The sequence below is a fragment of the Sparus aurata genome, chromosome 24 (assembly GCF_900880675.1).
Source record: "Sparus aurata chromosome 24, fSpaAur1.1, whole genome shotgun sequence".
NCBI lineage: Eukaryota > Metazoa > Chordata > Actinopteri > Spariformes > Sparidae > Sparus > Sparus aurata.
This window is the reverse complement of record NC_044210.1, coordinates 3368544-3381656: the sequence shown is the minus strand read 5'-3', so window position 1 is coordinate 3381656 and position 13113 is coordinate 3368544. Positions and strand designations below refer to the sequence as shown.

The following is a 13113-nucleotide window of genomic DNA, read 5'->3' as shown; positions in this document are numbered from 1 at the left end:
GTCCGAGGAACCTTTTGAACAACTCGACACACAGGAAAGGGGGAGAGAAGTCTTCTCATTTGTCGGCCCAGTGTGATTAACCTGTTGCTTATTATGCTTCTTGAATTCTGCGTGATAATCAAGTCCCATGATCGGTTTCACACTTGAATTCGAACGTATTGCAGACATGCATTATCTCTTTGTTCGTGGCTGCTTGTGTGTTTCCCTCCATTCTTCCAACAGTAAAGGGGCAGAGAGGGAATGAGGATGACGGAGCAGAAACATCAACACAGTCGGTAGAAACAGTATCACCATGGGTAGAGACATCATCACAGAGCGTACGACCGTCCTCGCTGTACTTTAAAACCATGCTGCAGGAAGAGAGGTTGTAGAAAAACAAAAAAAACAAGGTTTTAATCGGATCATCATTTACCCAGCTTAGCTTTGCCCTCATCCTCCAGTTCAAAGCGGAGTGTCTGCAGCTCCTGGTCCGACTGCTGCCTCAGGATGTCTAAGGTCCTCCTGTGGGCCTCCTTCAGGGCATGAACCTCCTCCCTCTGCTCCTGCTTCAGACGCTCCTCCAGGGCCTGACGGAGGGCACCGAACACAAGCAAGAGGGTGAGGAAGGACAGCCTTTAAATGATATAATGACGCTTGGACACGTGATGTTGACAGCACTTCATGTACGAGGCTGCGCTGTCGGAAAAAGGAAATGATTAGCAGAACTGAACACTCCAGATTCTACTGAGCGATCACACTGGAGAAGTTCCCACTCTGAAACATTTAACAAAGAAATGGATGAGATTAAAGTGGATGAATTGTTTCATGAAGCTAGAACATTCTCCACTGATATAATTGCTTTATGAATCTTTAACATTCAGTTAACTCAGCGGTAGGAGGAGACGGATCATTACGCTCAAACTAACAGTCGGAGATCAACTGCAGCACTTATGACACTGTTGGCTCTATTGTAGACAGCAAGAGTTCACAGATAACACTGTGGTTTCTGTTCCACACACACACATACACACACACACACACACACACACACACACACTCTTTTGACACAAGTTTAGTGTAATTAGTCAGTCATTTGATCTTAGAGTTAATTTTGTCTAGCCTGTCGAGAAACATTTCTGTCCCACTTCATTTATTTCAAAATAAGCTCGCTGACACAACAGCTGTTGCCATATTCTATGTGTAGTTACCATGGTAACGGGTGTTATCCTTGTCTGTGGCAAGGTTACAGGGAAAGCCGTGATGTGCTGCATTCAGAAGCTGGTTTCACCTCCACCGAGGAGGTCGTTTTTGTTTTGACTCGGCTGTTGGATTGTCAGCGGAATTACACAAAAACTGCTGAACAGATTTCCACCAAACTGGGATGGAGGATCGCTCTCAGCCCAGAATAGACCCCATTAACTTTTGGTGTGGATCCAGATAAAAGGACACATCCAGGATTTTTTCTACATGTTTGTTCATTTCTCAGTAGAGAATGCCCGGATCTGGTTCTAGCTGCTCCAGATCTAAACATGTTTTATTTGATCATGGGCTGTGCTTGATTTAATTAAAGGGGTCTGTTGGGACTTGGCGGAGGTAGGCGCTCTACTGAGTGCCGTAGACTCCCATCATATTATGTTGTAGTTGATGGTTTCACCACTTGATGTCACTGTTGATATTGTGCACTGTAGCCGTAGATGAAGGTTATAGGGGGGTAAATCATAAATCATTGTTTTATGTACTTTTTTGTTGTGTTTGAAGACAATATGACACGAGAGAAATCAATGCAAGGTAATAAACACTAAATTATCAAATCATTAAACGGAAGAAATGTCATTTTTTTCACTAGGGGTCTTCTGCTGGGTGCCGATCCAGATCCTCTGGAGGAGTTAACACCAGTTGTCACATGAGACTCTGCTCTGATCCAGAGCTGTTAACCAAAGGGAGGAGAGCTCAGAGATTACTTTGGAACTCCTGGGATCCATCTTCACTCCTGTTTATCAACCTGACTGCAGCAGAGATCAGAGAGGTGACTGGAGCTGGAGCGGACAGAGAGGGGAGACAACCAGAGTCTCTGCTGAACTTCCCTCAGAGCTACACCTGGATTCAAACACATGGACGAACACGCCCTTGCTGGCGGCCGTTGCTCACTAGCTAACAGCTCATTCACATGTCACAATCCTACCCTGATCTGGTGTTGTCTGGCCTCCTCCATGGTGCTCAGGGCACAGCAGTGAGCCTCCTGGAGTCGATGCTCTCTCCTCTGATGTTCCCTCTGCATCTCTGCAAACGCGCACACACACACACACACACACACACACACACACACACAGACACACATTGAAATAACTTCTTTCAAACAGCTGCCTTTCCGTTTGCTTTACAAGACAGATGACATGAACAGAATGTGACAACATGTCAGGCACTTGATGTTGATTCAGTTCAAAATAAAGTGCAAACATTTTTTTCAGAACTTGATTTGACTTTCAGAATTTTCACGCGTCTATTTATGTGTGATTTTCATTTGGCACTGCAGAACACCATTCAATATCCTGAGTCTTCTAAAAATACACAACTAACAAAACACTGGTGGGGGCACTCGTGTTTCAGCTCATCTTGATTTTATGTTTCAGTGCATCACCTTTTTTTAAGGTTCCCATGAAACATCTACTGTTTGCTCTCAGAGCAGCAGATGTGCAGAAAATACTTACTCCGTAAAATATGCTCCAGTTTCACCCAAATCAGTAAATGAAGTTGTTAATGTTGCTTCTTTTTTTGGGCTGTATGTAAGACCGGACAGACAAACCAAGAACACGATGCCATCGGACATGGTTGTCACCAGGCAGAGGCATAAAAACACTAAAACATCATTTTTGTCTTCATGGTAACATATTAAAATTGGTATTTTTCCATCATGGTATTAGCATCCATTACGTGATCTCACTCTGTGTGCATGCCACAAGTAGTTGTTTGTGATGAGCTTTTTTAAAACATTTTTTTACATCGTCAGAATAACCAACAGATGAATCAACAATGAAAATCATAAGCCCTTAATGTAACACCACAGCTGCAGGAGACTGATCAGTGAACTGTCACGATATGTTTTTTTTAATGTAGAATAAATAATAAATATAATATGATCAGACATGTTGTTGAAACTTTGGGGTCAGACTGACGTCAGCTGTGGACTCTAAGCGTCAGTGTCAGCCTGCAGCTACTGTTGAAGGACAGGAGCGTAGGCCAGCTTACCTTTGAGCTGTTGGCTCAGTAGCTCCCTCTCCTGGTTGAACTGAGACTGCAGCTGCTGCAGGGCTGACTGGGACTGAGACAGCTGCAGCTCCAGGGACTGCTTCAATAGAGAGATCTGTCCAGAGAGAGGCACATATAATTACTGGTGTTCCTACTGAGGGACGCGACAGTCAGGAGAAGCACCCGGACAGGCAGACTGGGACAGGTCTTAACAAACAGTAATTACATACAGCGACAACACAGTGGCTTTGTTTCTGAGCAGCGACAACACATTCAGTGTCTTCTTTAGAGAAAGTGGTTGTTGGAAACACGCATCTTGTTGAGTGTGTAACGAGGTCAACATTAAAGACACGACTGCTCCGTCTCTGCCTTTCCTCCCGCGTCTCACTTTCTTTAATCCTCGGATGCAGACGGTTTGTTTTACAGACGTTCCGACTTCAGTTGAGATGCTGTGACAAACACTCACTGGTGATATCGACACATTGGAAATAAGCCACAGCGAGCGCTCGCCGCCCGCTGTCTCGATGAGCCGACAGCTTGTCAGACTGTCAGAGCCAGATAGCACGAAGCCGAGCAGCCCACGTCTCACCGCGGCACACAAAATGGTTTTTGTTTTGAGGAAATATGTGAACTATCAGAGGCCTAAGTGAACTCTCTCAGCCCGGCGGCTCTGGTCCTCCACACGCCACTCTTCTTCCAGCTCAGCCGGTTAAATCCCCCGGCAGGATTTAGCACTTTAGGCATACTACAATAGCGAGGGCAAGGTAAGATGGATTTAAAATGAGAGGATGAGGAGCAGGGCTGGGATGAGGTTTGCTCTGGATCTGGATTTAAACAGACAGACAGATGATATCCTCTGTCCACTATCTGCCTGCTACAGCATTTCATACTTCACATTTACAGAAATGAACCGGACGAGATTAACAAGGTGGAAACACCTGTCGAGCACACGTCCAGCCCTTCACGTCCTCATCACACTGGCACACACAAACAGCGGCCCGGGGCCACGAGCTTCTTATTAAAATGTCTCCATGCAAGAGAAGTCATTATAGATAAGGCTTGTTCATCTCCAAAGTTGAAACTGTTTAATTAAAATGGGCGTGCACTAGGGGTGTGCCAAAATATTGATACTACGATATATCGCGATATTTCGTCTTGAGGTACGTTATCGATACACTGGTGCCAAATATCGATATTTAAAAATGGGAAAAAAAAAAAATTTTTTTTTTTTTTTTTGGCCCACCACCACCACCCATCTTCGGAGGACAGCTTTATCTTTATTCAAACATCGGGATACAACCAAATAAAATTTAAAAAATGGTTTAAGCAGCTCTGAAACCCACACATATAGATATTTAATGATAGTTGTAGTCAGTGTGTATGTTAAGAAGAGACACTGTGCAATATACTCTTTGTTTACTTGGCTGTCATTCATGTGAAATTGATTGACAGTGTTTTGTAATTCCTGTGAAATGGATTCAGTGCAGTCAATAAATTCTGAATTTCTTCAGTGACACAGATATCGTGATGTATCGTGGATGAAATTTCTTGCAATATATCGATTATCGCAGAATCGCTGTATCGTGATATTATCGTTATCGTGGGCAAAATATCGTGATAGTATCGTATCGAGGGGTACCTGGTGATACCCAGCCCTAGCGTGCACACACTTCTTGTACTTCCTGTACCTCCCTGCTTACCCTGAAATCATAGACGAAAACAGACACATGTCAAAAGTCAACCTGACTGATGGAAAAGGTTTGGACGAACTCTCATTTCAGTGTTGATACAGATGCTTCAGTGATACAGAAGCATCTGCTGCCGTACCACCAGGCTACAGAGCAGCTTCACATCTTTTAAACATTATTCAACGCACAATGCGATTTCCCGCAACGAGGCGCGAACGTGAGGCCAGAGGAGATGGTTATGGTGGAAAGAAGCTGCATAATGGCGCGTAAGATTTCATTCCATCTCGTGAGTTGACGTGTGAGCGTCTCCCTGCGGTGTGTCGGAGGAGGCACCGAGTCTCCAGTGGTGCTGCGGTTTCAGTCGAAGCTGTAAGTGGGTCAACACTGCACAGATGTCTACAGTTCCACCTGTGTCCGTTTGTCTTCATCAGCCTGAAGCAGCTGCTGTGTGTCTATCCTTTAGATGTGTGTCTTTGTTTGAAGGGCTGTGTATACGCACAAAAGCACACACAGAAACACACACACGCATGCATGAATATATGTATTGTGTACTTGAGTGCTGATAGGTTTCTGTCAGTCAGCCCATGGGATCATTAGCTAATTGTTTCAGCTGTATTCTTGCGGTAAGCTAAAGAGTTAGGAGTTATCAAAGTTTACTCTATGCACAACTTAAAATAGAAAGCTAACGAATGTCTGTCAATATAATACTTTTCACAGTGGAGTTCAGATGAATGCCTTTAAAGGAATGGTTGGACCTTTTGGAAACACACTAAGTTGCTTTCTTGCCGCATCATAAAACTCAATGATGTCTGCCTGTTCAATGTGAAGCTGGAGCCAACAGCTGGGTAGCTTAGCTTAGCACAAAGACTTCAGAAGCATTCTTTCAGCTCCATGGCAGGGCTTTACTCTGAAATGACCTTCCAGGTGGAGAATAAACACACTGGACACACAAACACACACACACACACACAGGACGGACACACACATACACGCACAGAGCACAGCTGTGACGCCATGGAGCTCAAATTAAAAAAAGAATAAAGCAGCATTCAACAGAGCCCTTTGATGAGACAAGACACACACACACACACACACACACACACACTGACGTCACACACAGACATCCATATGGAGTGTAAGCTCCTTAGAGGTTTGCTGTGACATTGTTTGATGTTTATTTTCAGACACTTTAAAGTGCAGCATTTTGTACTGACTCACATTCACACAGTCACCAACACTGACGGAGCTGCATTCAGATAACATCAGCTCAATGAACACGCCTTTATGACATTACTCAGTTATTAGGGCAAGTTAAAGGGCCCGGCTCGGCCTTACTCTATACTCAGTTAATCAATTGTTTGATCCGTCATTGATATATTTTCTTTCTTATTACGTTTACAATTAAGAGAAAAAAGGCTGTGAGTGAATCATGATGAGCCTATCATCAACATGTCTAAATGTGTCTTTGTTGCTGTGGTGCATTGATGTTAATGTCCATTTTCAGACTAATACAAATTGAAAACAAGACTGTCCAACATATTATCAAACTAGGATGGCACTCCTGAAAACCTCCACCAAGGTCCAACAGGCCCATTTAAACTCACTCACAGATACCAGCCACCTAAATATGCTACATAATTCTGTGACTTTGTGTGAAACAACAAAACCAGAAGATTTCCTCCAAACAGGTCCTTTAACTTTTAATGTTTAACCGTGAGCGTGTTTGGTCACGGGCTGTGGGGGGCGAGGACGTCTTAAAACTTGTCAAGCTGGCTTTGGTGTTTGTTGGCTCCGGCTTGTCAGAAAGTGTTTATCTGAGGCCACCGGTGTCTTGGCAAAATCAGGACGAGCCTCTTTTGACGTCTTGGGTTGTGACTCAGCCGAGCTCTGAATTACCCAGAGGCAGTATGCTCAGCACGGACGGCTGTGTGAGTCGACAATCGCCTGAGCCTTCAGCCAGCGTTTTCAACCCTGACCGGAGCTACACTTTACTACAGCAATCAGAGACATAAGAGAAGAGGAACTATCCATTCCAACTGCTGTTCATATCCATATAAACACAGAGTTTGTGTATATATAAACTGCTGATGTATGTGTATGTACAGCGTAAGTGTGTATGAGCGCTTTGGGAACAAACTCATTAAAAACAGAAGCTTTTTTTTTCCTGCTCTGAGCGAAGAACACAGACACTGGACCAAAATAGCACAAGCTGAGAAGTGAAATCCTTTTCAGGCCAATTTGTTGTGCGAGTGTGTGTGTGTGTGCGACTGATGTGAAATGTAAAGCAGGTGAACTGGCTGTTAATCACACTCACACACACACACACAGTCAGAGGCAGCAGACTGTGAGCGCTGTGAGAGTGTGTGTGAGTTGGTGTCCTATCTCTCCTCGGACACACTGGATTTTTCCGCCACAGGCTTTCTCCAGGCCTTCACATCGAGTGGAGCCGTCAATCAAAGTGATTCCCAAATTGGGTGCGGGTGGGGTTGGGGTCAGGGTTGGGGTGCCCTTACTTCTATCAAAGCCAGGGAATGGATAAAAGTTGCTTTCAAGTACAGTAATCCTGCCTCAAAATGGAATGTTTCAAATGTGTTTCAGAGGCTTCTCCTCAGTGAGAGGAAGACACTCTGCAGTAAACACTGAATAATCCTATTTTACACTCAGGACAGCTTACTGTCAGTCAGCGGGATGAATTTGTGGGTCAAGAAGAAGAAGAAGAAGAAGACTAAAGGCTCATTTATGCTCTATGTTTTACACATAAGGACACAGATGGAGTGTTATGTCCATATTCGTTGTCCGTATTTCTGCACATTTTGTGACAGTTTGCGTACAAACGGAGCAGTGCCTCTGGTAGTCGTGGTTCAAGTCAGATAGTTCAAGCAAGACTCAACTGAAGAGGAAGACGTTTTAAAAATGGCACAGCTTTTAGAGGAGAGATTATGAGCTGGTGAGAACGTTTGTATGATGTTACTTCACCCGGGCACAGAGACAGACAGACAATGTTGTTACTACGTCCCAGCCTTGACGTTCATTTAGAACCCTCATGCTGCAGCCTTCACTGTGTGTGTGTGTGTGTGTGTGTGTGTGTGTGTGTGTGTGAGTCCACGTGTGTTACCTGTTCCAGCAGGTCCTCCACCTTCCTCTGCCAGCCCTCCCTCGCTGCCATCATCTCCAGTTCCTTCTGCTGCGAGACCTGGGTGAGCGCCGCCTGTTTGTCCGCTTCGTAGTCCTCGCTCAGCTCCTCCTTCAACAGACGCACCTCCTCGCTGCAGACACACATGTGGAATTCAGTCAAAATGAGATTTGCGTATCCAATCTGAGAATTTGTGAAGAGCAAAAGTGAAAGTGAGGGTCTGTTACCGCAGTGCATCCCTCCACTTCTGGTCCAGGTCGTCAGCCATCTTGTCCATCTTCTGCTTCTCCTCTGTCCTGATGGACATCACTCTGGCTTCATGCTGCTGTCTCTGCGTCTCTATCTCCTCCTACGAACACACACACAGGTGCACATGTTACAGCCAGGACACAGACAGAAGCGAGGGTTAGGCTGGTGTTGTGAAGTCACTCGGTGGTAGATCACCGCATCCTGAATAATAACAATGTGAGCATTCTAAAAGTAAGAAAAAAGCCCCAGATGCAGCTCTTCAACGGCAGAACGGTGGATGAGTCACAGTGCCCACCTCCACGTGTATTTATAATGCCACCGCTACAGGGCATTTTGAATGCTCTGGCTCGCAGGCAGAGAGAAGCTAAACTGGAGCGAGTCAGCTGTTTGAGCTCCTGAAGAGGCTCCAGGGTTTACCTGCTGCTGATGATGGCTCGGCTTCAAGCTCTCCTCTTCAGCTCTGAGGTGATGAGATTCGGGCTTTTAGATTTTTGTGTGAACTGGTGCTTTAAGTACCGGAGGTACGGAGGTAAAAGCCCCTGTGATGGACAGCAAGTATTATTAAATGTGACATTATCAGACTGTTCAGTGCAGGACTTGAGTAGCTTTCCAACACTGTTTAATAGTAAGTATAGTTCAGATACTGTAAATAGATATCATGTTAGTAGAGCATTATATTTCAACACAACATATCTTGTACAGTATGCTGTATAACCTCAAATAGATACATTACATTATAACTATGTATCTTTCAAACTGCAGCGTCCAGAAAAACTATATATATTAGAGCATGTTTCCTCTTTCTTTCACTTGCTTTCAGCCACTTCTGTCCACAGGGGCTGCCAGAACCAGCAACACTTCAAAGTTCCATGCAGCCACTTGAATTTGGACCATTTCTTCCTCTGGATGAACTTTTTTGGCTGGTTTCAGTGTCCTTTAGAAGAGCAGTAAGCGCCTCTTGGGTTCATGCCCCGCTAAACAACATCTGTCTGTGTTCACAGTGCGGCGGGGCTCAGCTGGCTCGGCGCTGGTGCCTCTCCCGCAACCAGCTCACAGTGTAGACGAGATACAGCCCTGTGTCAGGCTCCCCCCTTTTTAACAGGCTAAATCCGCTCTTTTTATAGAACATGAGCCCTGGTGGGAAAGAGAAGAGCAGCACTCTAATGATCAGTCCTCCCTCTGTCCTCCATATCCTCTTTTATTAGATGATCTTTATTCACTCGTTCATGTTTCAGCTCTGTGCCTGTTACGGTTCACTCCCTCCATTTGATTTATCGTTGGTTCTACCTTTTCATTATCATTACTGTATTTTGCTCCTCACTAATCATCTTGAATGATAATATCATGAAAAGTACAAACCAGTCCTCTTTCCATTCTCCTTTTATAGATGCACACACACACACACACACACACACACACACAGCAGCAGCAGCAGGGCTCTTTTCACACGCAGGACCACTCAATTCATAATAGCCTCATCATCATTATCTCACAGCTGGCCTTCAGTTAAGTCTCATTTCCTGCTTTCAGAGCGCTCTGCCCCTCTCCCGTCTCTCCTTCCTTCCTCTCTATCGTCCTCACCGCCTCTTCGGATGAACTGGTTACACGCTCTGAAAAAACCTCCAGCTAACCCAGCAGTTGACGTATGTTAAGCTGACCGTCCGGCCGACAGGCCCGAAGAGGGAAGCATCTGACTGGTTGCACATAATAATCCAGTGTCTTGATCGATCACCTGTAAGTCAAATTACACTTAGCAAGTCTCTGAGGGCCCACGCACACTAAACCGACAACCATGCACTCGCGGCAAAAGGCTCAGGACGGCAGATATACAGGCGGAGAATCATGAATACTACAGTGACAGTGCCTCAATAGGCTTTCCTCCCTTTTCATGATGCTCGTCTCCAGCACTGATTCCCTGAGCTGAACAGGCAGACTGACTGCTCTCCGCCACTGATCCAACAAGCCCAACTGGCTGGAAAGCCACCAAACAACGGCCGACTAGAGACTTAAGGCCAAGAAGTGTACTCTGTAACTCTATCACTCCTGTATTCTTAGTATACATAGTACAAAGTGATAGTATTAACCCTCAAATATTGCCCCAATTTCCAGTGTGGTTGCTGAAGGTGATTCTTTGATTCATCAGGTCCAGCGGGTTAAACTTCTTATTAAAAAACTGTAAAATCAGCCTCCTCTGCTCTGATGAAACACTTTGTTTCAATCACCCTGGTGACCTGATGGGAGTCTACAGACTGAAACATGTGAATAAATGATGTGAGTGTTGGGCGACAGTGTTATATCAGGTGAAGTGCGGACAGGCTGGGACGACAGGAACCCTCTGTGACTCATCCGAAGAGTGTGACTGTAGCTCAGTCAGAGCCCAGCTGCCTTCTGTACAGTTACGCTCCACAGTGAGCTGTTCTTAGTGTCCTCACATGTAGTGACTCAGCAGGCTACCCTCCTCTCAGACTCTCAGTGTATTTAGGGCTGCTTCTCTACTCTTTATCCTGCAAAATGAAGGTGAGCAGAGAGATCAAGCAGATGACGGCTCATGACCAAGGTCAGTGGCCCTGCAGTTTACTCTCCACTCTGGCAGGAACGAAAACATTATCTAGAACACAGAGCTCAAATATGTGGACTCTAGATACACACATGTGCGAAAACACTCCTGTAACACTGTCGACTGGTTTATGCTCTTCTGCTGGGTCACGTCTTATCATCTCTGCACTACAGATAACAGCTGTGGCTCAAGTCTCAAGCAAGCAAGACAAAGCCCAGGCTCAAATATGAGATATCTCTATCTAGAATTGTCAAGATTGACAGATTGCTGGTTTTACATCCTGACAAACTCTTCTTTAAAAAGACAGTGGTATTTTACAGCAACAGCTTGTCTTTTTGCAGTTTAGGGTTTGACAAGTTCAAATAATATTCACCAAAAAGTCCAGAGTTTAACAACAAACACCAGCCCGCAGTGATTCAACAAGCAAAAGATCTCTTAACCATAAATAGATGTCGGACGCTGTCAGAGCTTTCTCTGGTACCTGTCAGCTGATCTTCTTCACACAAGAGAACAGTCTTGAAGTGATGCTGCAGGCTAATGCTAATCTAGCTGCAGACTGACGCTAAGATAGATGCAGTCTAATGCTATGCTAGCTGCAGGCTAGTACTAAACTCAACCCAATCTCACCTATTTTAGAAATGTATGAAAATCATGACACCTGTCATTTACTGGTGAAGGTGGTGCAGACATATATGTAAGTGGCTGGGCACCGTCTTTATTGGCAGCTCAACAAGCAGGATCCTCATGTTGTTTGATGCTAAAACATTGTTGATGTCGTCAGTGCTGTTTTTTTTGGCTGTTGACCTTCATTGTGACTATTCATTTTATTGGTCGGTCATTTCAGAATCATTTCCTAATGATGTCTGCAACATTTCCTGGAGAGAACGGTGGTTGTGTGTTAAAGCACAGACAGTGTTCCACTGCTACACCGAACTGTGAACATTGCCTGCAGGCAGCGTACCAGTCAGCCAAAATAGAGGATAAAGTTTCCAATTATAAATAAGTCATGATATAAACATGAATATTTCCTTGGGTTCAGAACATTCCAATAGTCCCTATAAGTAAGACGTGATGTTGTTGTTTCCAGAATTCCAATTTGATCCTCACCTGCAGGTCTGTGAGCAGGTTGCTGGTCTCTCGGACTCTGGATCTTGTTGCATCCAGTTCGATCTTGAGTTTCTCCTGAGTTTCCCTCAGACAGCTGATCTGTGTCTGAGCTGAGCTCAGGTTCTGCTCCCCCTCCCTCACCAGCTCCTGGAGGTGGGACACCTGGAAAGATCAGCAGAGAGTTAATCATCATCATCATCATCATCATCATATCAGAGGAGGATCAGTGAGGATTCAGTGTGGCATCGTACCTCCTGATTGGCCATGTTGAGCTTGGCCGAGAGCTCCTCTTTCAAGTTGTCGAGCTGCTGCTGAAGGCGGTCGCGCTGCTCCTCCAACGACAAACGCTTAATCTCAAACTCCTGACTCATTTTCTGGAGGGGAGAAGGAGGAGGAAATGAAGAATGAAAGGAGATGCAAAGACGAGTGAGAAGAAGTGGACGGGCAAGAAGAAAAGATCGGAGATGGAGGAAGATTGTCAGCGTTGGGAACAACCATGAAACCAGAGATTTATTCAAACAAAAAAAAAAACACAAATGTTTATATTTGAAAAGAGAAATGATCAGTGCATGTGTTTAGCGTGGAGGGTTAGCAGCTCATTCTTCTCCTTTTCTACAGAATTCACTCTGAAATACCCTCAGAGCATAATCTCTAAAAAAGGAGGGAGTTAAGCAGCCACTGTAAATCCCATTTGTGCTGTAATATGGAGCCATGGCAGTTGTTAAGAGAGGAGCCTGGCTACTGAATGAAGACAGGCACGTGAGGTGTCAGTTCAACTTAAAAGGCCATCTCATCAAACCAACCGTTTCCCATAATCCCTCTCACCACAGCGCCAAATCTTGTCGGGCAGCTCTCAACTTCTCCAGTGAAAAACTCTTTCCTTCCAATAGTGCAGATGTGTTTCCTGACAAACAAGCATCACTATACCATAAAAAAAAAAAACTATCAAACTATAAACTTAAAAAAAAAAAAAAAAAAAAAGATGAGATTGAGCCGAGAAGTCTCTCTGCCAGCGAGAGGAACCATACTGCCACATAACCAGGAAGTAAACCCTGAAGCTAGTAGCCTTTATGAACATGAGCACTTTTTAATTCTCGTCTTTGCCTTTGGTGTGTAGCTCATGCAGAGATTTGATAAAGAGTGACAGGGTTCTG

General features: G+C 44.7%; 1 protein-coding gene across 4 annotated transcripts in view; it reads right to left on the bottom strand.

Annotated features, from left to right (window-relative positions):
- LOC115576887 (protein FAM184A-like) overlaps positions 1–13113 on the bottom strand; it is a 48048-nt gene that overhangs the window by 14458 nt on the left and 20477 nt on the right. For all 4 annotated transcript variants that reach the window (XR_003982966.1, XR_003982965.1, XM_030409497.1 and 1 more), the window contains 7 exons: positions 12211–12333; positions 11960–12121; positions 8274–8395; positions 8029–8179; positions 3226–3340; positions 2162–2259; positions 413–566 (listed from right to left, as the gene is read on the bottom strand). Coding sequence is in view for 2 of the 4 variants with exons in the window: in XM_030409497.1 (XP_030265357.1) it covers positions 413–566; positions 2162–2259; positions 3226–3340; positions 8029–8179; positions 8274–8395; positions 11960–12121; positions 12211–12333 (925 nt within the window). In the remaining 2 variants the exon portion in view is untranslated. The remainder of the gene's footprint in view (positions 1–412; positions 567–2161; positions 2260–3225; positions 3341–8028; positions 8180–8273; positions 8396–11959; positions 12122–12210; positions 12334–13113) is intronic.